The 26,603-nt window shown below is 38.0% G+C and overlaps 1 protein-coding gene across 1 annotated transcript in view; it reads right to left on the reverse strand.

Moving 5' to 3' along the window:
• Positions 1-25,406, reverse strand: part of LOC306886488 (connector enhancer of kinase suppressor of ras 3-like) — a 71,649-nt gene extending 46,243 nt beyond the window's left edge. The window contains exons 1-2 of the mRNA XM_079443626.1: positions 25,133-25,406; positions 6,298-6,461 (exon numbers count right to left, since the gene is read on the reverse strand). Of these exons, the coding sequence (XP_079299752.1) occupies positions 6,298-6,461; positions 25,133-25,184 (216 nt within the window). The 5' untranslated portion in view covers positions 25,185-25,406. The remainder of the gene's footprint in view (positions 1-6,297; positions 6,462-25,132) is intronic.
• Positions 25,407-26,603: the final 1,197 nt, after the last annotated feature.

The raw sequence follows: 26,603 nt of genomic DNA on the forward strand, positions 1-26,603 counted from the left end.
TCTGAAGAACAGAGCTCAGTTTAACTGTTCAGAACAAACAAGGGACTCATGAACAACCATCACAAAACAAAAAAACAGTCGTAGATCATCCAGGTAACCACACACAGTATTAAGAACCAAGGGTTCCCAAACTTTTGAATGTGGTTATTTTAATAATTTCAGCTATTTTTTTTGTCTTGTGGACTATATGTAAGCATATTTTATGGAAAATATCTTACTCAGGACAGTACTAAATAAAAAATAACATGCATTTTGTATGATCTCTCTTATTTTGGTAAAATTATCCACATTTTCACAGATTCTGCAAGGGGTTCCCAAACTTTCGCATGCCACTGTATATAGGTTATCTACACCTGACATGATTTGTAGGAAATGAGAGATTGGTTTCCTCCAACAGGGCATAGACAAAGTTCACGGTAGATACTCTCACAGATGGGGGCAGGAATTTGCTTCCTGTTCAGCACGAAATAGACTACAGGACACCCCATCAGGGAGAGATCTGGAGTGTTGGTAACACTAACACGCAGCACTTTCTGTATCCAGTACTTGGCCAGAGTGTCTTTAATATCATTTCCAGATATATGAGACAATAGGATAATTTTTCCATCGAAGAGGCTGCTGTGATTTACAGACAAAACAGATGAATAAGGTTCAGGGATATGATCTGGAAAAATCATTAAATCTACAAGAATCCTTACTGTGATGCATTTCACATAATGTGTTACATCTTAGATTCTGTGTGTATATTACTTTATTATTTTATCTGAATATTTCATGCTTTTAGATTATTCCACGACTATCTGCAATACTTGATTGCAACTGATCAATCAGACATTCTGTGGTCAAGCATTTGGAATAGTGCCTATACAATGTATTTAAAAATAATGGTTCTTTATTGTTATCTATGGTTCTATGAAGAACCTTTAATATAATACATGGAACCTTTCCATTGCACAAAAGATTCTTTATAGTGGAAAAAATATTTTTAAATGTTTAATGTTACTAAAATGTTCTTCATATTAAGGAAATAAAAAAATATTCTTTTAAAAAATGTTCACTGAAAGGTTCTTTTACGGAACTTTTCTTCTCATATCATAACAATTTCAACTGAATTTATAAATATGAAAAATCGCAGGTGGAAGATAGCAACAAAAAGGTAAAAACTGAGGATTTGTGGCCACTGCCTGCTTTTGATCCTAAGGGTCTGGGCCCAATTATAGCATTCAGTGCTGGACACTGGGATGTACTGTATCATTTACAAGCACTGACACGACCATCTGTCAAAGCAGCCAAGACCTTCTAAGCATGTCCATGTGTTCATATCAGGTCCTTGTATTTTCTACCCCCTACAGACACCAAAGTCTGTCTGAGCCATTGTCATCTCTCATGTAATAGTTCCTTTTTTCATCAACATACTGTTCTGTGTAGTAAACAACATTTTGCTGCCACGGTCTGTCTGAGTGTGAGACAGTGCAGCAGACATTGTGACAGAATTGAGCGTTATTCCTATGAAGGTTATGGTCTGCTCTGGAACCAGATTACTTTTTGTGTCCTTCCTAAAGGGAAGACGCTTCAGGAACACATTGAGGCATCGCAGATCCAAAACTGGGCGAAAACCGCCATCTTTTTTTGGAATGAGGAAGTAAGTTGAGTAAAAACCGTCTCTTTGTTTGAAAAGGGGAACTTTCTCTATGGCTCCTTTCAACAACAGCGAACAAATTTCCATGGAAAGGGCCGTTAATCTGGTTGAATCTTTGACGACTGTCGGAAGAATTCCTGAAAACCTTGGAGGCCGGCGTCGGAACTGCAGACTGTATCCCTTGTTCAGAGTCGTCAGAACCCAGGGGTCGGATGTTGAATTTTCCCAGCAATGTAGGTGTTCTGCAGTGAAACGGCCGACTGCCAGCCCAGGAACTTCAGGGTTTCGGCGCTGACGTGGCCCTCCGATGGTGGCGGGGAAAAGGGCGGCGTGACTGAGTCTCTTCAGCCACTCTATGTCGCTGTGGCGTTTGAAGTTGCGGACCGCTGTGGGGACGCAACTGCTGCTCCGAGCTTGAGTAGCGTGGGTGAGCCGGTGTCCTAAAAGAGGGAGCCCGTGGGGCCTGAGTTAACTGTCGTGTGGCCTCTGATAACTTAATTCTTTTTTCTAATAGTTCAGAAATGTTGGGGCCAAAGAGATGTCCCGGTACAATTGGTGGTTCTCTCAATGTCTTCTTACAATCTTCAGACAATCTTGCCTGAGCAAGCCATACCTGGCGTCTTGCTGTTAAAAGGGTCGCCGACAGTGTCCCAAGTTCACGCGTCACATGACTCATAGTCAATAGGGCAGTCTGTAAAAACAGAGGCACAGAGGGATCAACATTTGCTGACTCCAATGTGGCGTTACCGGCAAGCAGTAGTTGGCAAATGGTATTCTCTGCTTGGGTTATGTAGGCTACGGACTCATTTGCTCTTTTCAGTAATGTGTCAGTACGACCACATTGCGCACTTGGGCAACGCACATTGCCTCTAAGCACTTCGTCTGGTGATACCACTAAGGCTGCTACCGGCTGTTCAATTACAGGTGCCCGACCCACCCCAATAGAATCAGCCTCAGCCATTGAGGCCAGAGTACGGGCTGACTTTGACCTCCTCCTAGGTGCATTGGAGCTTGTTAAAGCACTGGAGAATTCAGTAACAAAATCCTTACATTGTGGCATGGTAAACGTAGTATCAGGATTTTGCCTGAAGAACACATTAGATTTAGCAGGCTGAACAGATCTATCAAGACCTAAACGAGCCGTTGCCATCTGCAAAATTGAGAGAATGTCATCAGGAGAAGACTGGCTTGCATTAGATGAATGTACAGACCAAGCGCTTGAACCACAGCAGACAGGCTGGAGAGAGCCTCCTGTGGGGGGCCAGGTTGCATGGCAGGATCCACCAACTCTTCATCAAGGAAATGTGAATTAGATGCACTCATGGAGAGAGCGTCTAAATCGATCATATCTGGAGGCTGGAAATCACTCTCGTTCACTGAAGCAGTTTTAGTAGGCGCGGTTGGTACCGGGGTTGTAATGACTGGAGAAGGCGTTTCATCTCTGCCATCTCTGAAGAAAGAGAAGCAACAGTCTTCGATAGCGAATTTTCTGTCTTCGGTAAAGATTTCTTCTTGGTCGGCGGAGCACCAGCAGCCGCTGATGTGCGACGTTTTTGAGCGTGTCGTGGCGCTATACACGGTTGTGCGAGGCTAGCAGATGAGTTAGGATCTAGCTCTGCAAGACGCAGCTGTCTTTCTGACAGCGGCAGCATGGCACAATACAAACACGGATCAGTCAACGCTTCTTTCAGATGCTGAATCCCTAAACATGACGGGCAGAGAACGTGTCCGTCATCGGGAAGAAGTGTGTTCGGGCACAGTTTACAACTCGGTGAAGAAATGGAGAAATGAGAGCTGTGATCCATGACTCTGTCAAACACGTCCTCGGTAGCACCGTAGGAACACAAACTGCGATAACGCGTACAAAAGAAAAACAGGCGTTGATAAAATCTTCGGATAGAACCGAAAGATTTAAGTGAGAGAATCACACGTGGATTATCAAAGCTGCCTTTGGATAGCACCGCAGAGCATTCAAGAGCTTGCACGACGGCGAAATCAATGATAAATAGGTCAACGGGGAACGCTACCTATGTGCGGTCGAAACCAGCTACCGGATAGTACCGTGAAGCACAGGGTTTCGCCGACACAATGATTAAATGCAAAAATGTGTACTCACGTAATGAAGAAGACAATCCAAAAAACATCCGTCTTGATGATAGTGCAGAGCGTGCTGACACAGCTTGGGAGGGCGAATCCTCGCGACTCAGGTAAGCTGCACGGGACAACGCTAAACCAATGACCTATCATAAGCGAGAAAGCGAACGAGGCTGGGAATCGAGCTGCTGTGGTTTACTGTATATCCTCGCATCTCAGTCGACGTCATGACGTGACTATGTTGTTATTTTTTCTCGACCTATCTAGCTGGCGCAGCGATTATCCTCTAGTGCTTAGCACCGCCTCTGGCGGTCAGGAGGAATGAAACAGAACTGATCTATAATTCTTTCCTTTAAATAATTTTGTTTCTCTGACCAAATAGGGTTATCATCTTTAACTAAAACTACAATTAAAGCTAAAACCATAAAAAACAAACAAACTAAAACTTAAATAAAATATAACGAGAATTATAAGTGACCCTGGACCACAAAACTAGTCATAAGTCACACAGGTATATTTGTAGCAATAGCCAAAAATACATTGTATGGGTCAAAATTATCGATTTTTCTTTTATGCCAGAAATCATTAAGATATTAAGTAAAGATCATGTTCCATGAAGATATTTTGTAAATTTCCTACCGTAAATATCAAAACTTTAGTAATGATAAAGATTAGTAAGATGCATTGCTAAGAACTTCATTTGGACAACTTTAAAGGCGATTTCCTCAATATTTAGATTTTTTTGCACCCTCAGATTCCAGATTTTAAAGTAGTTGTCTCTCGACCAAATATCGTCCTATCCTAACAAACCATACATCAATGGAAATCTTATTTTTTCAGCTTTCAGATTATGTATAAATCTGAATTTCGAAACATTTACCTTTATGACTGGTTTTGTGGTCCAGGATCACATAAAATAAAATGAATAAATACATAAATACGAAAATAGACTAAAATATAAAATTATAAACTATATTTACTATATAATATTTATATATTTTTAGCGATAGATTTTGTTTTAGGACCCCCCCCCCCCCCCCCCCCATTTAATAGAATATGCTGTTTAGTTAACTAAATTGTTCACAGATAACAAAATATTAAAATTAGCTGAGAATTTGATTTCAGTTCTGTCAGGCTAAAGTTAACATTTTCCAATATGTCCTACTGCACCTTTAACTGCAACTCACTCTGCAAAATGAGTTAAGTCAGTCTATCTGAGGTAGAGTTAGGGTCTGCTAACATGTTCTGAGACACCTTCTGTTCCATTCTTACGCATAGCAGTTGTTTAAAGCAAAATGTTTCCTCCTGTGTGAGCAGCTCTTCATTCTGTGCTGCCTGCTCTCTGTAAGTGTGGTTTGGCAAAATGTGTTGACTGTAATAGTAGCTTTACTAGGGCTTGTGCTGAGTGTGGACTGGCAAAAACATGCTGGCACTTCAGGCCTGAATTTCTCCAGTGGTAGTGAATAGTATGATGGGGAGCAATTCATTTTGTTTTTCTTTTTTTAATCATTTGATAAAAAAATGTACTTATTGTAAACATACACAAAACTCTTGGGAGAGCCAAATTTAGCCTTATTAAAGTTTATTAGTTTAGTTTAGAGGAAGGGGTAAATTTAGGTTTAAAATCAACACTGTAGTGTAATAACATTGCAATATAATTATATGTAGGTCTTGTAACTTTAAGTACAATTTATCAGTATGTTTGCACACAAAAAGGACATTGTATCAAATCCTTATGTAACGTATATACATAGTAGTAAAAGAAACCTAATATAAAACTGGTTAGTAAGTAAAGCTTAAATTGGTAGTCCTTAAATATATATTTCCAACAGTAAATATGTCATAAATAGGTCATTCATATAGGGCCTGTTTACACCTGGTCACTTCATGCGTTTTCTCTGATCACATATCTATCTGATTTGTTAAAACGTTTCCATTTACACTTGGCCACATAAATGTGTCATCGCAAAACGGATAATTCGGAGTTCACATCAACAAAATAAAAAGATAAGCTCTGTATTTTTATTAATTATCAGCTCATTTCAAGATCAAAGACTGAAATAGGAGAGCACGTGGCATCACCACTGGAAAGATAAGTTTGTCTTACTACTTTTAATGAAGATGATTGTGTGTTGAGTGTCTGCGTCTTACTTTCAGTTTCATTCACGGCAGTTTGCATGTCGGCTTGTTAAAGAGATGTTCAGCTGCTCGTCCGTGGCAATTCGTGTTGCATTATCGAAGTCATATCTGACTATAATGTCATATAGCCTTTAACATACTCTCACACGTTATTATTTTAACATTTTGGGAGGAGTCAAATTTACATATGTGGTTTCAACAACCAGATGCATTTACACTTGTCCAGTTTCGTCTGGAATGCGGCCCAGACCACCTCCTGAAGTTGTTTTAGCGATCGGATTTATATCCGTCTCGAATGCGTTTCGGAGGGCATTTACACCTAGTCTTTTCACAATCGGATAGCTATCCGATCAGACAAAACGCATGAAGTGACCAGGTGTAAACAGCCCCTTAGAGCCACAAGAAATGTGAATAATGACACTAACCAGAGCACAGAGGAGATCTACGGCCTCTAAAACCAGTTCCTGGTGGCCAATGCGGGCAATTCCCAGTTCCTCAAGGTCCTGATGGGAGATCTTCAGTAGCTGTTCTCCATTAATCTTCTCTCTCTCAAAGTTGTGCACATATTGTTGTAGACTGTCATCCAGACCTTCACATGAACAGAGGAGAGAAAATAAATTAATACTTTTATTGAGCAAGGATGCATTAAATTGATCAAAAGTGACAGAAAAGACATAACGTTTCAAAAGAGTTCTATTCAGAATCAGAATGAGCTTTATTGGCCAAGTATGTTTACACATACAAGGAATTTGTTGTAGTGACAGAAGCTCCACAGTGCGACAGAAAGACAGCAACAGGACAGGACACAGATAATTAAAGAATAATATAAAATATACAAATATGTACAAAACAGCAAAAACACACACAAAAAAATAAATAAAAAATAAGTAAGTGTGGTGAATAAATAATGTATAATAGTGTTGTGTGTTCCATGTTTAATGTCAAGTGTTCATGAGATGGATTGCCTGAGGGAAGAAACTGTTCCTGTGTCTAGTCGTTCTGGTGCTCAGAGCTCTGTTGCATCGACCAGACGGTAACAGTTCAAAGAGGGAGTGTGCTGGATGTGAGGGGTCCAGAGTGATTTTACCAGCCCTTTTGCTCACTCTGGATAAGTACAGTTCTTGGAGAGTGGGGAGGGTTGTACCAATGATTCGCTCAGCAGTCTGGACTACCCGCTGTAGTCTTCTGAGGTCAGATTTGGTAGCTGAGCTGAACCAGACAGTTATTGAAGTGCAGAGGATGGATTCAATGATGGCAGAGTAGAACTGTTTCAGCAGCTCCTGTGGCAGATTGAACTTCCTCACCTGCCGAAGAAAGTACAACCTCTGCTAGGCCTTCCTGACAATGGACTCAATGTGATTGTCCCACTTCAGGTCCTGAGAGATGGTGGTGCCCAGGAATCTGAATGACTCCACTGCAGTCACGGTGCTGTTCATGATGGTGAGTGGGGGGAGAGCAGGGGGGTTTCTCCTGAAGTCTACAATCATCTCCACAGTTTTGAGCATGTTCAGCTCCAGGTTGTTAAGACTGCACCATACAGCCAGCTCCTTAACCTCCTTGTAACCTCCTATTCCAAATAAATGCTGTTTTTTTTTTACAAATCTATTTATCAAAAAAAAAAAAAAGAAAAATCCCACAATAAATGAATATTTCACAGTATTTTTGATCAAATAAATGCAGTTTGGTAAGCATAATAATTTTTTTCAAAAACATAAACCAACCTTAAACATTTGAACAGAAGTATATGTAAGATAAATACATGTAGGAAAAAAGCAGCATGATTTCTTTAGAAAAGTGCTTTCTTTCTTGACACTGCAACAGGTGTGTATAGAGTTTCCAGACCCCATCAACATCATGTTGTTTTCACCTGCCCGAGTGTGTCCGTGTGTGTGTGTCAAGCTGTTTAAACAATTGACAGGTTTTGTTGTTTTTGCAAAGGGTCAACTATAATTACAGCAAACCTACTAACTCACAGAAAGCACACCTCAAAGGAAACTAATGTCAGCAGACTGGTTTAGCTGGATTCTTCAGGACTTTGTGATGCCTTGTTCAGTTTCTTCTTTACGCATTGATCTGTTTGGAAATGTTGATGAATTTCCTGCTTCTGTTTCCTTTTGATGTAAATCAAATGAAACTCGGTTACAAGGATTTGCTGAGCTAGCTCGGAAATTATGTCTGACTCTTGACATGGTGACAAGAGAGTCCTACACCCAGCCGGATACACAATGCACTCAGTCACCCAGGCTGCAGCAGCAGTGAAGGACGGTGAAGGATGGTCCTGTGGGACGAGGGGGATGGGTGTTCACCCAGTCAAAGGCACTACAGAAAGAGCAGCTGCGAAGGTCTGGCCCCGTGCCCTCGGACTCAACGGCTTGACAGGCCAGACAAAATCACTGACCTTAATATTCAATACACATTCCACCTCCATTTATCTTTGGAAAACTCAAACAAAGTTGAGGCTCTGATAAATCAGTGAACGGTTCGTTGTGCAAAAGAAGTACAATTCAGCATACTTTTAAAAAGAGTAATAGTTATGGAAACAGTATACTTACATGCAAACTGAATGTAATGGTTTTGACACCTAATTGCATGTTATTTACAATTAAATGGAAATGTACAGTTTAAATTGATATTAAATGTAATTAGCTGAACTTTAGAATTGGGATGGGTGATACCTTATCGTTTGGGATATACTGGTAAAAATTCTCCCCATGATAAGAATTTAGTATTCCCGCGATAATAACGATAAAGCCTATAGTTGTTGACATATTTCTGTGTGCGACTGTGTGGAGCAACATGGCGGAGTATATCGCAAATCGACGAGCTCCTTCTACAGTCTGGAACTGGTTTGGTCAGGGTTGTACAGTGCGACAAAAAAATCAGTCTGAGCCTTGAAAAAATGCTCTTCAGTAGCACAGTTTTGCATGTGTATAAACCTACTGATGATGCATACTGTGTACAGGCAAGCAGATGAACCCAGAACATAAACGCAACGTGCAAAGTTACACATGGTTTCCCATAGACCAATTTGGTGTTTGCAAACAGTGATGACATTTTTATGTGGGCGGAGCCCTATCTGGTGGCAGAAAATTATAGTTTTCAATCGGTGGTCTATGGAAACCATGGAATAAAAGAATAAAAAAGGTAAATTTGAGATTACATTTCAAAATTCTGACTTTATTCTCGCAATTTCAAGATTATATCTCACAATTCTGATATGAAAAATCAACTCGTCATTCTCTCTTTTGACTTTATATCCCACACTTCTGGCTTTTTTTCCCCCTCAGAATGGACAAACTCGCTATCGTTGAGTTAAATCGAGGTATAAAGTCCGAAATACAAGATATAAAATTGCATTTGCGAGAAAAAAAGTCTTAAAAACGATTTGTGAGACAAAATAGGTAACGTTAAATGTAAAATGTTATAGATTTAAATAGTATTTCATGCTGTAACTATAGGGCAAATATAATATGTTCCCTATGAACTGCATATGTGAATATTATGTAGACCAACTGTTTAAATCAATTTAGAATAGACTTTTACGTGCACCCCTAGTTTTCTCTTTCTCTTGTATAAAGCAGCGCAGCATGGCAGCAAAGGGGGTGACTGCGTGTTCCCGGGGGCAGGGTTTATCTGGGTTTGTTACATAACAAACCCAGTAAGTAACTCATTGTAGTCCCTACAAACCGTTTTTGTAGGCATTAAACCGCCATAATTTTAAAAGAACTTTCATTGAACATTGAGCTTTCAGCGCTGCTATTATTATGCTCAAACAGCAACATTACACACTAACTAACGTTAAAAAAGTGAAATCGCAATCAACCACCCCTTAGTGTAACAGCTTACACCAGCGCAAACTGTCTTTTGGCTTTAAAATAATACTGCCAGGTTTTACTAAAGACGCCCAGTGATGAATTAGCGCTGAAAAGGCATGGACACAGTTATTTTTGCACCTGACATTACTGAATATGCATTTGTAGGAGTTTCCCTTTCAGATGCAAAATTTATGGGAGGAGAATATTCAAGGAATTCTTCAGGAAATAAAAGATTAAAGATAAAAGAACCCTCAACTAGGAGTCACGCAATACCAGGTCTATCAAAACTTCTAGAAAAAACTTAATTTTTTGGCCTCCGGTTCTTTTCAACGTACTGTGGTTTCTTTATTTCTTTATGCTTTATTTGCGACTAGGCTAATTTGCGCTGCGCTTGGTATATTGCGTTGGTCGATATGTAAATGAGATGTTGCGTCTGTGTTCTTTAATTTGCGCGTTGATAGTAAATCACCCGCAGGAATTTCCACGCCCATCGGCGCTGTTTTGGAATTGCGTTTTTGCACTAATTTGCCCTGTTTAGTAAAACTGGCCAATGGGAGTAAGTATTTTAAAGCTCTGTAATACTAAAATCATAAATAGAGGTGTTGCTTCATGTTGCTTTTAGACTTCTATGTAAAAGAGCTCTACTTTTTTAAAAGAGGATACATTTACATACAGTGATTTAATGGATTGATAATCTTAGCGCATCGTTTGTAATGGTGTGTATAATGATCCTAAATGTGAACATATGACAATATTGACAATATTCTTATGAATGATTTTAAAAAAATGTCCACATGCAGTCGGAAAAAGGTGGTTTGCCCACTTCAGGTTGGTGGAGAGTTCCTGCCTCAAGTGGAGGAGTTTAAGTATCTTGGGGTTTTGTTCACGAGTGAGGGAAGGATGGAACGGGAGATTGACAGACGGATCGGTGCATCTTCTGCAGTAATGCGGTCGATGTACCGGTCTGTCGTGGTGAAGAAAGAGCTGAGCTGCAAGGCGAAGCTCTCGATTTACCGGTCAATCTACGTTCCTACTCTCACCTATGGTCATGAGCTTTGGGTCATGACCGAAAGGACAAGATCCCGGATACAGGCGGCTGAAATGAGCTTTCTCCGCAGGGTGGCTGGGCGATCCCTTAGAGATAGGGTGAGAAGCTCGGTCACTCGGGAGGAGCTCAGAGTAGAGCCGCTGCTCCTTCACATTGAGAGGGGTCAGCTGAGGTGGCTCGGGCATCTGTTCCGGATGCCTCCTGGACGCCTTCCCGGGAAGGTATTCCGGGCGCGTCCCACTGGGAGGAGACCCCGGGGAAGACCTAGGACACGCTGGAGAGACTATGTCTCCCGGCTGGCCTGGGAACGCCTCGGTGTCCCCCCGGAAGAGCTGGAGGAAGTGTCTAGGAAGAGGGAAGTCTGGGCATCTCTGCTTAGACTGCTGCCCCCGCGACCCGGACCCGGATAAGTGGAAGAAGATGGATGGATGGATGGATGGTCCACATGCATAACATTTTTTCAAAAGGCATCTCTCTTATAAATTGCAATTCATCCTAAATTCAAGCGCAATCTGTATAAATGCATTCATCATCAATGGGCAAAAAAATCCAAGCGTGCTTTTGGAAAATGTTAAATATTAATATTATTTTCAGGAAATCTTTAATATAAATAAATGAATTTCAGTAATTATTGAAAAGTAGTTAAAATGCTACTCATTCACACATATAATTAAATGAATGCATATTTATTTCTACCTTTACTAAATATAGAAATCAATATAAACAATGTAGAATTAATTGAATTACTGGCTTATGAGTAGCAGAAAGTTAGTATGCTCTTTAGTTTGCATCCATATGAGAAATTAAAGTCTTTATAAATCCTAATTTGTTCCTAACCTGATGTAGGATAAAAATCCATGTTATTTAAGATCAAAGCCTATCATATGTGCATTTTATAAATGAAGCCCCTAGTGAGGATCCCACTACAGAAAAAAGCGAGGGTGTTTTTATTCACTTAGAAAATCACTATTACTAAAAACCAGACAGCTCTACTAACTACACCACGTTTTTTTTCCTCTACAGTTTTTTTTTTTGTCCGAGACTTGTTAAAGTATCATGTTTCTGATCAAAATTGGATAATTACACAGTTGACTCAGTCTATAGTCATGTTTTTGCAAATCTGGCTCTTGCTCTAACAGACTTTGATGATCACTGATAAACCCAACACCTTGTGCTCTGAAACTAAAACCTGCACATCTGTTCTTACAGGATGTGCCCCCAGCTCTCGGTACAATGCAGAGGCAACCCTTCTCTGCAAGTCTCATAGCATAAGTCTCGCTCACACAGGCCCCATGTCAACAGAATGGCAGGCTGTGGTTCTCAGGGGCTTGATTACATGAGAGAGAAAGCCCTTCCACCATCCAGAATGGAGGGCCTCCCAGTGGGAGTCTGACCTCCCTCTCCACACATACTCCGTGTCCTCATACGCAGCGTGTACAATAGCCACTGCCACTGGAACTCTCGCTCGTTCTATTGAGATTTCCAATAAACCTGTTGGGATTCAAGGAATGTCCATTGTTTTTGGGCGTTCACCCTTTGTGGGAATTCTACAATACAATCTCGATAGACTTTGTTATTGTGAAGGCAATAATTAGAAAAAATCCTTTGTGTGTGAAACCTCTCATTAGATGCAACAACCAAATGAGTAAACAGAAAGTCACAGAAGTTAAACAGAGCACAGCAGAGATATGGTTAGTGTAATAAAATCATAAATCAAATAGAATATGCAGGTGCTGTGTGGTAAGTTCTAGAGCTGCACGGTTATGGTTAAACTGTTAACCATGATTGTTTTTGCTCAAAAAAATATATAAATCACGACTATTAATCACAATTTCATCAGAATTTTTGTACTTTCACATAAGCCAGGGCTGTCCAAACTTGATCCTGGAGGGCCAGTGTCCTGCAGAGTTTAGCTCCAACTTGCCTCAACAAACCAGCATGGAAGCTTCTAGTATGCCTAGTAAGAGCTTGATTAGCTGCTTCAGGTGTGTTTAATTAGGGTTGGAGCTAAACTCTGCCGGACACCGGCCCTCCAGGACCGAGGTGGACAGCCCTGACATAAGCCCAAATCAGGAGAACATCAACTTGCATTAATTGCTCGCAGATGTAGTCGCAGCAAAACAGCACAAATAACCGTGAGAAAGAAATCCTATATTTATTTGAGCAGAGAGATCACTAAACTCCCATTTACATGTTTGCCGTGTTTTCCTGATTAAAATTTAAAAATTAAATTGAAACTTTTCAGTATAAAACAAACAGCACACAAATATTGCAGACAACTATGCTTATTAAAATGAGAAAAGCAGAAATTGTGATCACGATTAAAATATGATTTATTGTGCAGCCCTTTTAAAATCTGTTGCATGTCAAGATTTGGTACCTCCTAAAAACTGAAGGATCTAGGGATTCTCAATACTCAGATTAATTAAGTTTTTTTTTTTTTTTTTTTATATCATCACTTCGTCCCCTGCTTTTTGCTCTTCCTCCATCAACCTCTCTGTCAATATAGTTTTAAGTACCAGAAAAAGCGCTGCTTTTTGTTATCACACAAGACTTGCTGACCTGATTTTGGGTATCAGATAAAACGGATATCTTTACAAGATCTGGTAAAGAGACTGGATCTAATATTGCTGGAGTTGAGATTCAATCTAACAAAATCAACGTGATAACATCAGTCACTTGTATTGATTAGATTATAGCAACTTGTATAACTGTCCATCTGATTTGCAAATGTGCCTGCAGTTCATCTTAAAAAATCCACACAGAAAAGAAAGGCAGTTGGATATGTTTTTTTTTTTTCACCCTTGATTCTTGAAACGAGAGACAAGAGGGACAAAAAGCTTTTATAATGACAGGTTTTAAGAAGATGCTCTGGGCCAAATGGCTACTTTTGCTATTCTGCTTGTCATTTTAGATGAAAAGACAGGGTGGAAAAGTCCTTCAGGGACAGGAAACTTAACTGACAGGTTTGCTGAGGGTTACAAACATCATCTGTGTCCGAATTTACAAGAAGGAGGACTAGGTCAGTGAGTTTAAGAGTCTCTGTAAAATGTATTTTGTAAACTAATACATTTTAATGTTTGCATACAAAACCAGCTCTATATGTATGGCTTTTCTGATGTTGTAAACGTGCTCTGTAGCTCACCTGGTACAGATCAAAGACTTGTAGAAGCAAGCTAAAATGGCATGGTTGCTTCTGCAAATTAGTTTTTATGTCATGTTTGCTTTTGTTATCACTACAGCGTAATAAAACATGAACAGATTCATGTTCATCAGTTTTGGATAAAACTGTATTGCACAAAATGTGCAAGAATCAACATGATATAATTTAGAAAAAAAAGGTTACAGCACATGCATGAAAATGCATGCAGAATATTATGACCGATCAATATGCATTTCAATTCGCAATCTCTTTAACAATAAAGCCCAATGTTACTTCAGTATTTATGTGTAATTTCATCATCAGCAGAGCAATGTATATGCACAACCTGATTTTTACAATTTATAAAAAAGTATACTTCTAACCCCACATACTCTTAGTTCATCTGTGTGCCTTGAATTAGTTGGTCCGCAAAATGACACAGTCCTGTCCCATTGTTACATAGTCAAAAAAAAAAAAAAAAGTACTGGAGACTGTATAATAATAAACAATAATTGTTTGTGTTAAGAGATACTCACAACTCATGTTCGGTTACATGTTACACATTCAGCTTTACATACTATACAGCACACAAAACTGAAGTTTACTTTGAGCTTAAACCAAATGTTCTCTGTACACTCAATTTGTAGCCTGCATCTATTATTTGCCCTAAGACCCGGCTATTGTTTGACAGTTTAAGAAGAAACAGAAGAGATTAAACTACTGGAGAATAGAACAAAAAAAAAATGATGCTGACAAGAGCATGTGATGGGCGGTTAGGGCATTTTTCAACTCAGGTTTAAAAAGAGTACAAAGACATTTATCGGTCAACTCCTGAAGTGAAATGACACCAACACTGGACAAAGTACTGGAGGATGCAACAACAATGTTGACATTCTGACAGAGCCATTTTACCGGTCATTATTCCTGAAAAGAAATAGCACAGACACTGGACAAAGATGACATTTTTTCGTGAGTAAACTGCATATGCTCATATATTTTTATTAGACTGAGTTTAAGGTAATTAGTGGGACTTCCCTACTTTGCTTCCCATAGTGAGTGCTGCAATTTCTGATTTTGTTGACTTTTTCTGCTAGCGCTTGTGAGCACTTCTTTAAAAATGACTGTATGATTTACATACAATGCAGGTGGTTTAACACATTCCACTTGTCTGCACACAGAAAATGTGTGGTTTCTGCCCAGCAGCCATTCAGAGACAGACCTGTACAAGATGCTCTGTGTTCTCATGCTTGCCAAAATCTCCTCATTAACTCCTTGTACAGTAATTGTTGTGGCTGAACAGCGCAGACACCATAAAGTCAGTCTGAGAGACCTGTAATCAGAAGTAGCTTTGAAAACAAAAAAGGCATCTGTGACTGGGTCTACCCTTACCTAACTCTGCCGCATCGCCTTTTGCCAAACCATAATTACTGAGACAAACCTCCCATGTTACCCCCATATCTTAACAACTACCTTGTCACACCATTATTTTAGCATACAACATGTACTGAACCAATGGAAAACATCTCAATTATGAAATTCCTGCATCATTTTTCAACTTGCTGGTTGCAAACAGAACCAATATAGGGTAAAACGTGTAATGAGAGCCAGAGACAACATGAACCTCAAGGGAATGCATTGCCCTTTCGTTGGGTGGCTGTGGATCTTCCTGCTGAAAGGAGCTAAAATGCAATAACACATTTTAAAGGAATACTACAGGGTTTTTCCCCCCTTACTTTTCCATGGGGAATGATATTATGGATGCTCTGCACTTCTCAAAGGTACAGGGAAATGAGTGACACCAGCCCAAAACAAGAGCTGAATGGCAATTATTATATTGAATAAGACTTTATTTTGCAGTGCAATCCTTTTGTACAGTTCTCTCTTCATTTTGTTACTTTCTTGCAGCATATCTCAACATATAGACATGCTTATATTTTGGTGGAAAATGTAGGCAAAAGTTTTAAAACGCCTCTAAAAAAGCTGGTGAAATCCTATAACTTCCTATCTTCAAAAATGTATGCAATGTGAAAATAAAGTTGGTGTACTTTATAAGCGATCCAAACTCAGCACCTAAAATGTGTTCACTTTGAATGATTTGACAGCTTTGATAGGTGAGGAACAGCAAAGTGATGTTGTTTATGGTCTTCTTGTCCAGGAAGTTATCAGTTCTGTCTCTGCAAAGTTCAATTTAATCTCTCAGCTCATGTCATAACCAGCTAAAAAGTACACTTGCTTACCTTCATTAGGTATTATCTGCACAAGATACCAGTATAGGACATGAGTGCATGTGCATAAGACCACATGTCCATTTGTTGACAATCTGCAAACTTATCATCACGCTACAGTTTCGCCAGCATTTTCATAACTCTCCACTCAGATAAGATTAACTTTTGAAACATCACACTGCTTTACAGATACCCAGTCAATATCGTTTTCTTGACAATTTAAATTCTAGTTTTTAATGGATCTTGATTTTGATAAATCAAGATCTTTCCGGCCATGCTGTTTTCACTGTTGATGCTTGAACTAAACATTATTTGTAATGCACCTGCCATCTAATAATCACAATACACTTCTAAAGTCAAAGTCTCTGCTTTCAAATTCTGCCAATTTTTGTGTTGTTGTGGCTCTTTAACATGATGTGAAAAATCGCTTATAGCCACATCAGCGCAGAACACATGAACAGATCATTCCTATTTAGTACGATAGCTTGAAGTGATTTAGTTATTGCTTGAAATAAACACGAATGAACATGAGAAGTGTTGTAATCACTCAATCAGTAATTCAACTGCTCTAGAGAGGATTTTGATAAATATATACTCTATATTACATATATGACTCACTTATTGTTGTCTTTATCATGTCATTTTTGAATAAATCAAGTTTTTATTACCATTTAAATGAATTTAAACAAAGAATTGGAGTTAAAACAAAATTATGTAATTAAAAAGTATAAATTAAATGAAAACTTTTACCTCGGTATCAGTTTTTCAGTGGAAAATTCATTTTGGTGAACAAAAACACATGCCACGTTATATATCGTCTAGTGTTGTCAAAAATATCGATATTTCGATAAATATCGATACTGAAATATCTGAACGGTACCAATATTAATTTCCCGAAGTATCGATACACCGATACTAGCCGAGCTGTCACTTTCACTTCTCTCCAAAGGCGCGTGGACAAGCACCACACGTGACCGCACTCGTCTCCTTCGCTCTGGTTAAATAGCAAAAGTGAAGTGAATAGAAAGATGACTGCTCTGGTTGTTAAAGAACACAGCAGGAGCGCTATCTGTAGGGATCTATGATCTCCGCGATGCAGAGAACGCGCACGGAATCCAGTCATAAACACGGAATTCACAGTTTAACGCGGAATGTCACGGAATTTGTCAAAGTTTGGATGAATTAATCAAAAGTAGGTCATTACACTTAAATCAAATCGCGATATGGACTAGTATCTGTAAATATTAAGCTGCAAAAGTGGATTTAAATATGAATCCTGCATGTTCTGCGCGTCTCTGTGTGAATGTGCTGCACCTGCGGTTGTGTTTACTAATGTGGCGCTCGCGGTGATTTCAGCGTCTGCCGTCTCAATGAGGACATAAATACATCAACAATATCTCCAGAACTGATCTGAAAGGCACTTTACGAGCATTTTACCATTTAATTTGAGTAAAACTAGCGTCATATCATACACACACAGAACTTTAAAAGTATTCACGGCAACCCGTCAAAATAAAAGTTCGGTTTAACTTAGCCTATTAAAGACCGTGTGCCAGAAATAGGCTATATTACTATTATTTAGTAGAATGTACATAATACTACTACTTACTACTACTGTTAATTTTTTTAAAGAAATAATCACAAAATATTTAAATTTGAATAGTAAATCCCCTTCATTTGCCAAAAATGTAAATGTTTAATTTTCATTAATTCAAATATAAATGAATTAAAATTGTTTTATGCCTTCATCTGATATCCAGTACAATTTAAATACACAACACAATTTCTGAGGGGGAAAACACATTTCATAAGGCTACTGTAAGAATAAATAAAAATAAAAAAATTTGTATGCATTCAAATAATAGACATGCTAAAACACAGAATTTGGTAACAATAAAACATAAGGTTCAAACATTTCATACGGCCCTAAACGTGTCATTTTTGTTACACTTTTAATAAATTAAATGTTAAATTGTATAATTTTCATGATTTTAATGAATTAGACATGCTTTTAGATTAATAGCATTTAATTTGACCATTAAAAAAAAAGAGTCCAGAAATTCAAACGGAAAAAAACGGAATCCAGAAAAATTTAAATGGAAAAAACTGAATGTAGAAAAAAATAAAACGGAATTTGGGGAAAAATAAAACTGATTTCATAGGGCCCTATATCTGGAAATATTTTGGTTATGAAGCAAATGAGAATATCAACAAATAGAACTTTGGATTTTAATTAGTACATGTATTAGTAAACGTTAGTTTCAATTAACATTTAACTAAGATTAATAACAGATTAATAAATAAATCAACAAATGCAGTACCTCAAGACATTTTTTTATTCATGTAAAATATGCCGCATGTTCTCGACTTGTTACATTTATCTTTAAATTAAAAAAAATACCCCCTTAATATTGTGGCAGTTTTTTTCTCCGTGGTATCGAAAATGGTATCGAGTATCGATATTTTTCAAGGTATCGTATCGAAGTTAGAAATTCCAGTATCGTGACAACACTAATATCGTCCATACCACCCAGCCCTACAAGTCACAGAAGGTTGAAGACAGTACTATAGTCTGCTATATGTCTGTTATTTTAGCTCTACTTGAGAAACAACAATGTAACAAAGAAAAAATGTCTTCATTTACTAATCAATTGTAGTGCATGAATGCAGCACTCTAGAGACATATTTAATTTCACTGAAGTTATGCAAGTTAACTCCTTATACTTAAGTATAAAAATACAGTAAATCAATACGTTGTGAACGTATGAATAGATCCAGAGTGAGCACTGAGAGATGGACAAAGGATATTATGGCTGGTGTCTTTTAAAGCATGTGCAAGTTATTGCTGTAGATGAGTCACATCCACCAAACTGTTCTCAGTGAATGACAGCATGAGCGACTGACTCAACCCCGTGATGCTGTTACTCTCGGATCTCACACAAACACAAACCCCTCTGACTGACGCACATGAGACGGATGTCAAGCATTTATTGAGATGACATGCTGGACTGGTCTTTTTGCAATATGTACATTCATGTTCCCTAAAAGAAAAAAAAATCCCAACTGTTTAAATACAAAGCAAATCATTTTTAACCTTGTCAGGATACAGACATGTGCCTGATCATACGCAAGTATGCAATGAACAAAGGCTCAATACATTTTTTTACAGCAGTGGCCACATGAAGGTGAGATCAGGATTTCCCATAATGCCCTGATGCAGTTCTGGCTCTTTGTCTGTGCATGCACAGTAACACCCTTCCTCTGTTTACCCAAATGCAGGTGCTGGATAAGAGGTATTATAATGTGACCTTTTCACCGTGCAATGGGAGACCAAATTCTTTTGTGATTTTTTTTTCATGAGCAGTGGAAACACACCAAAGGAAGAGAACTACAGCAACTCTGTCAATCAGTGCAGTCAACTGAACTAACTTTGTTTGTTTGTTTAGTATAATTATTATAATACATTAATAGAACATTTATAAAGTTTTGCAAAGACCAAAACCACAAGCAACACTATTTCTAATTCTCATGCCATTTGTGCTACGGACATGAATGACCATACATATTGCAGCTGTCTTAAAACCCGCAGGACCATTTTGCAATGGGTTCTCTTTTCCTATGGGTTGTTATAATGGTCTTTTGCAATTATGTCAAACTGATGTGACATCATTCCAATCCAAATTAGTCCAAAAAAAAGCTCATTTGGCGATTGATTCATACTTTCCTTAAAAGTTTTCTCCAGCTGGTAAACACCTTTGAACTACCATTGGTCTGTGGCGAATACATAATAGGTAGGTGTGGCTACATGGCTCTGCCTTCTTTGATGTGGAAATCTCATTAATTTTTTCTTTTCATTCGCATGTAAAACAATAACACTGGCGGGCTGCTTTATAGTAGAAATTAAAGTTGTAATTCTAACTGAATGTGATGCCATTTTAAATGTTTAATACTGTAAAGCTGCTGTACAAATAAACGTGACATGACTTGACTGGAGTGCCGAATTCCAGAGCTGGTGCACACATATCCATGATTGCTATGATGCTTTCTTAACTGCTATTTTTCACCACAGTCATTTTTGTTGTGTATTTATTTTGTCATTGAGAGCAGCACATATTTATATATTCATATAAACAGTGCTATCAGCAGTAGGGGGCAATGGGATTTTTGCAAACAGCGCACCACTGCTAAAATATTTCCAACTTCTAACCTCAAAGCAAAGAAGACAAAATAACTTTGTCGTGAGTATATCAGGGCCTTTTCACCTGGTTGCTGACCAACGTTTTGGTGGAATGGACTTTCAATATAAAGACCAAAATCTCTCAAGTTTCATTAAAAATATCTTAATTTGTGTTTATAAGATTAGCCGAAGTCTCATGGGGGTGTAATAACGTAGTATATAGTGACAGATTATTTTTTTTTTAATGGCATGAAGTTTAAATTTTCCCCATAATAAAGGAACTCTCTAAACAAGAACCGAAGATGGTCATTAAAATCTAAGTTTGCCCAAAGCTAATTTCTATCCCTTGAACTTGTGTATTTAATAGGCATTCCATTTGTTCCTGAGGATTAGCCTTTTGCCGCAGTGTCCCGTCCAACTTTCTGCCTGGCTAGGCACCCATGGAGGGGCAGTGAACTGTGTGTGATCATGAGGTTACATTTCCCCTGTTGCGTTAAGCTGCATGTTTATAGAGATCTCTGCTCTTATGCTGGCACTACAAAGCTACAGCGATCTAGGAGATTCACATTGTGTTGTTCAGTTCTGAATGCAAAAAACAGCAGGCTCACGCCTTGTCAACTCAGTGCTGTTATAAACGGAGCATGGATTCATGCAAATATCAACGGATTTTCAAAATGGGATCAAAGGTCTTGTGTGGAAAAGTAGAAAGTGTTGGAATGAAAATAACTGAGAAAGGATCAATGCCATACAATTCTGTACTGTATTTGTGTCTGCACTGTCTTTAAGAAATACTCTGCACACTACAAAAATACATTCCCGTCAAATTACAGAAGAGAACAGGAAATTCCAGGCACCTCTTCCATTTAAACTTCAACAGAGAGTCTCCATTAAATATTTACGAGAATCTCGTGAAGACACCATATGGTGATAAAAAGATCTAAGGGTTCACATATGGTGTTGTGGTTACGTGGATGGAAAACATCAGATTAAAGCATTAATATAGTAGAAAAGGTTCCACATCACCGGTAGCATTACCCAACTTATTGTCACAATTATGTTCAGTTAGTTTCAGTTTCATGGACTTTTAGCTTGTATTCTGTAGTTCCTGTCTGCCTTTGTTTGATTTTTCCCACTTGTCATTTGTTGTCATGGTTTACGATTTGATTATTTATGGTGTCAGATGTTGTCATTAATTCTTAGTACTTAAGTTTTCCTGTGTTCAGGGTCCGGTCTCGTTTGCGTTACGAGTGTTGTCTACTACCTTCTGTCCTGTTTACCTGTGCTTTATTATTAAAGACTTTCTGTTAGATATTCGATCGTGTATCATGTCTGTCCGTCTGCAACACTTTGTGACACTTATCAAACTAGCAAAATGTTCTTTAACAAATATATTCCTGTCCTTCAAGTTTACAGATATGGAAATATTTGAAAGAGTCACTGTAGAGGGATGTGTTTTTGCAGGTTGGTTAGCAAGGTAACTTTGTGTAGTCTGTGAAAAAATTAACAAGTAATTGTTACCATAATTTTAGCAAATAAAATCTTTCATAATTTCACCAATCCCCAGGTTGATTAAGATGATGTTTTCCCCCCAGAATATCTTAAAATATCACTGTCACATTGTTAGAAAATTACATAATTAATGATTAACAAAAACTTTTCTGCAGTTTCTGCAGTCACTTAACTGAATTTCGGCATTCTATATTTAGCATATATCATCACAAAATTCTGCAATTGAGGAGGGAGACTGGAAAAGTTAGAGACAGGTTTTATGGTATGGTTAGTTTTAGGGATTGGTTAAGAGTAGGTGTCGGATTAATGTTGTAATCTGACATAATTACAGAAATTAATTACACATGCAGGTATAGTTTTTAAATATATGTACGTAAAGACATGCAAGTGCAAAATAAGTGCAATATAACAAATGATTAATATGTTAACAGCGCTCTTTTAAACAGGTTCAAGTTCAACACGAGAAAATTTAAAGTCTGACATGTTTTTCCTGCTCCTTTTGACTGACAGGATATAGTTGGCTCTGATCATCGGCTGTTTTTAATCAAATAAAAATAAATGCATCCCTAACTATTATAATATTTTTTATTGTGCTTTGCATAATTTAGGTCATTTATAGGTTTTGTAACTCAATCATCTCAGTAGCTTGAGAACTTTTCTTTTTTTGGATACTTCTGAAGATTTAAAAAGAATGTAAGGCACCCAGCTGTCCTTCAACAAGTGTGGGAGTAGGACTGAAACATAACTCGTAAGTGTGAAATTATTCACTCCAGTTTCTGCAGAACATTACATGAATACACTCCAAATCAGAAAAAGCTTTAGAGACTTGACATTCAACTTTTACTGTTTGTTCATGCATGGAAGAAAGAGTGAGAATGGGAAAACCTGTTCAAATCAACTAGACCATTTTTCAACAGCAGAAGCAAAAATAAATAAAAGTAATAAAAAAAAAGCTAATGCTAAAGCTACCGATAGCATAACACGAGGCAAAGTACATGATGCATTTTAGGGTGCTTTCACACCTGGCCCATTGTTTCGGCACCTGGCACGTTTCCCCTTAGCTCGGTTCATTTGGGAAAATGTGAACACGGCAATCCGCGCCAAAACAATCGGTCTGACATCTCCTGAACAAGGTGGTCTCAGCTCGACTGAAAGCGAACTCTAGAGTGGTTCAGTTGTAGTGAGAAAGGAATCCGATCCAACGGACCAACGAACCAGGCTATATCACAATGCATGATGGGTAATTACATAAGTTCCGTGAAAAGCATTAGCTTTGTTGTTTTGCTAATACCTCAAAATGAACCTGTGAGCACGTCTTCGCCATTCAAAAATCAAAGCTCACTTTTTCATCTTATAATGCCGTCTTATTGCGCTTCTTCATAGTAGATGAATTTAAAAAAAAAATTCCTGATGAATCCTGGACTCCTGCTCAAAATGATAAATTAATATAATAACAGCTACAAAAAAACCCCAACAACAATAAGCCCGCGAAGCTGTTGTCGTTCCATCCTGATGGATGACAGGCGTGAATCCCGGAAAATAACCCGTGGAACTTTGACCAATGAGAGAACAGTTTACTCGTGCATGACTTGCATTAAAAAAATGTGGTCCGTTTAGAAACGTTGCAGTGTGAAACGAACCACACCAAGAATAAAAAGCAACATTGTAATAATTTGAATCTCTGTTTCGGAACAAAGCAATTGATCTACAGGAGTGAAAGCACCCTTAGTAAATATGAATTAAATACACCTGGCAGGTAGGCTACTCCTTCCTGGGGAAAAACAAACAAAGAAAAACATTTAATTCAACTGACTCTTGTCAGTACAAAGAAATCCAAAAATAAATGAAACGACACTGAGAGTAAAGAGAAGCCTCCACATGAACTACTGTAAACCTTTAAAGCCTTAGGTCATTTCATTCAGCAGAAAACGGATGCTCTTGTTCTTTTTTTCTGGATGTTGGCAATGTAGTACAGTTTACACTTCCACTGTATGTGCTCAAAGGCTATTCCAATTTCATTTAGAGTCATCTGGCACGCATAGCAGTTAAAGACTTGGGCTGGTAACTGAATGTTGTTGGTTCAAACCCTGCAACGGTTGATTCATTAACTGTCACCATTGTGCCCTTAAGCAAGTTATAACTCCACGATGAACGCACGCAATAAGTGTACGCTCAGACAAATGACAAATTAATATGTATGTTCCTTTAATTAATTAATAAGAGACTCACCACAAGGATGTAAAATGGTAACATTAATTACAAAGTTAAGTTATGATTCATTTTATGTAGTTTTATAGGGAAAAACATAACTTTTTACTCAGTTCTTAGGTGTCAGAAATTCCAGAAAAAATTGCCCGTGTAAAAATAAAAAATACATTTTATTACTTTAAAGACAAATAAACCAAGTAAACAACTGAACTACAGTTTTTTCTTCTTCTATGAATTATATTTAGAGCATGTGCCAACCTTTTAAGACCCACTGATCCAAATGCTTTTTATTTGATTTCAACAAAAAAATAATTATTCTTTGAAAAAAAATGACTTAGGCCTATGCTTGGGACATAGAAAAGCACATATTTCCATATTTCTAAACTGATCTCATGAGAAAACACACATGCATGATTGCTGGCATTTCATATAAGAATAATTTTTTGAAAAAAAGGTTCACCACTAACAACCCACCCCTCAGTGAGCCATAAACAGATCATATGAAAACATGATGATGATGCTAATAATAAACATTATGGAATTTGACTCTAACTCATGCAATAACAGGTGGTCCAATTCACATTTGACTCCTGCATTATTACTCTTTCCTTCCATTGATTACACATGTACAAATACCACAACCAGAACTGGATTCGGATTCACATTTGAATTTGACTTGCATTCACACTCGGACAAATGTTTCATTCCAGTTTAACTGTAATTCACTGCTGCACGAGCAAGTTCTTCAACACTGAAGAATAGTCCTTTATGTGTCAATCATCTGCTGTGATGGCAGGGTATAATTATCTTCTAGAAAAACGATGAACGGTTTGATAAATCTGTCTTCAGCAATCAAGAAGTGTGGGTGTAAAGTACCCCCACATAACATGCGTGCATAACAATCAAAAACACGGGATGTTCTTTTCAGAAGCATTTCTTTTCTGCCACACGATAGGATACAAGTTTGTTTTGTTTGAGCTTGAACATTGTTGACACACTAATCTTGGTTTCACCGAAAGTGCAGATAAACAAAGCACACGCTCCAGATTCTTACACCGGCTAAACTAGACCGAGAGATACCATTAATATCCAAACTTTTTAAAAGCAGCATATCATGCAGGAACTACAAAACTCACCCCTCATCCAGTCAACAACCTGCTTTGGTGTCCACCTCGTCACTGGATCCATTGCTTTAAAACTTCAGTCCAACCTGTTAGAGCTATTCTCAAAAGAGATGAGTAATAAAGAAATAATAAAGCACCAGCGAAATAAGATCATTCTTTCAGCTTGTGCTCTAGATCCAGAAGCACGCACGGCTCTCGAGATATCTCCATATATCAGGATAAACTCACGAGGAGAAGAGTTCATGTGTAAACTATGTATCAGATTTCAGCCCCACGGAGGAGGAGCAACGCTACCGAGCCGCCCACTCTTATTACTGCGTCTCCCGTTTATACATAAGCTATAACCTTTTACTTCATCATTAGATTTTTATTTTGTATTTTTAGGAGTCATGTAGGCTATGAAAGGAATGTAGACGGGAGATGTTGACAACAATGTTAAACGAATATACAAACAAATCGACACTTGTTATTAAATGTTTCGATTATATTAGCCTATTTAAGACATAATTAAAATGAAACGTGTCCCACTTTATATTGATAACATCTAATAATAATACTCGTTTAGTACAATGCAGACACACAGTGCATAAGTTGCATTGCAGAACACTTTTGGTGCTATTGTGATAGGATAAGGATGAGTTTAAAGGACAGGTTTTATGGTTGAGTTGACTAAGACAGGACTAATAGTGTAATTTGATGTAATTACAGAAATGAATAACAAATGCAAATTACATTCAGGTATTTTCAATGCAAAAATATGTGTCCACAATCAGTGTATTGGGTCACGTGATTCATTTAAATGCTAGTGGTGACACTTAATATAAAGTGGGTCAAAGTATCAATTGTTTTAAGATTCCCCTGTGACATGTTGTTTAACGCAATGCAAGTATCCAAAGCCTTTCTGCTATTCACTGATTGTATCGTGTTAACCGTAATGCACATGTTTCACACCATCAAATGTTGCTTCACTGATGAGAATCTATTTGACAAACTGTTGACTAGAGCTACTTTTTGATTGCCTTATACAAAGTGTAGACTTCAGTTTTATGTTATCTGACAGAACTAGTGTTAAACATATTTGTTCAAAAAAGCTTACATAAAATATATGAATTGAAAACCTTAGGCTTAAAACAAGTCTACTATGGCACAGTAAACTGCTAAATGCACCACACTGCAGTGACTATGTTTTTCCAAAAGAATACAACCCAGTGCAAGGAAACCCCATATTACTATATGAGGGTGCAATAAATCTGGGGACTTTTGACACTGGAATTCATGGCAGTATCATGATCATGTGGTGTGTACGTTCTTGTGTCTGGGAACACCCAGATCCATGAAAGCAGTCTAAGATACAGACAAACATTAAGAGCTTCCTTCATATATAGTGGAAATAACACAGAAACTGGAAATAACCAAAAATCAGCTTGATTCAGTAACATATGCACAGGCAACGTTTTATAACTAAATGAACACTCTGTACACT

This window comes from Barbus barbus (assembly GCF_936440315.1).
Source record: "Barbus barbus genome assembly, chromosome: 20".
NCBI classification, from domain to species: Eukaryota; Metazoa; Chordata; class Actinopteri; order Cypriniformes; family Cyprinidae; genus Barbus; species Barbus barbus.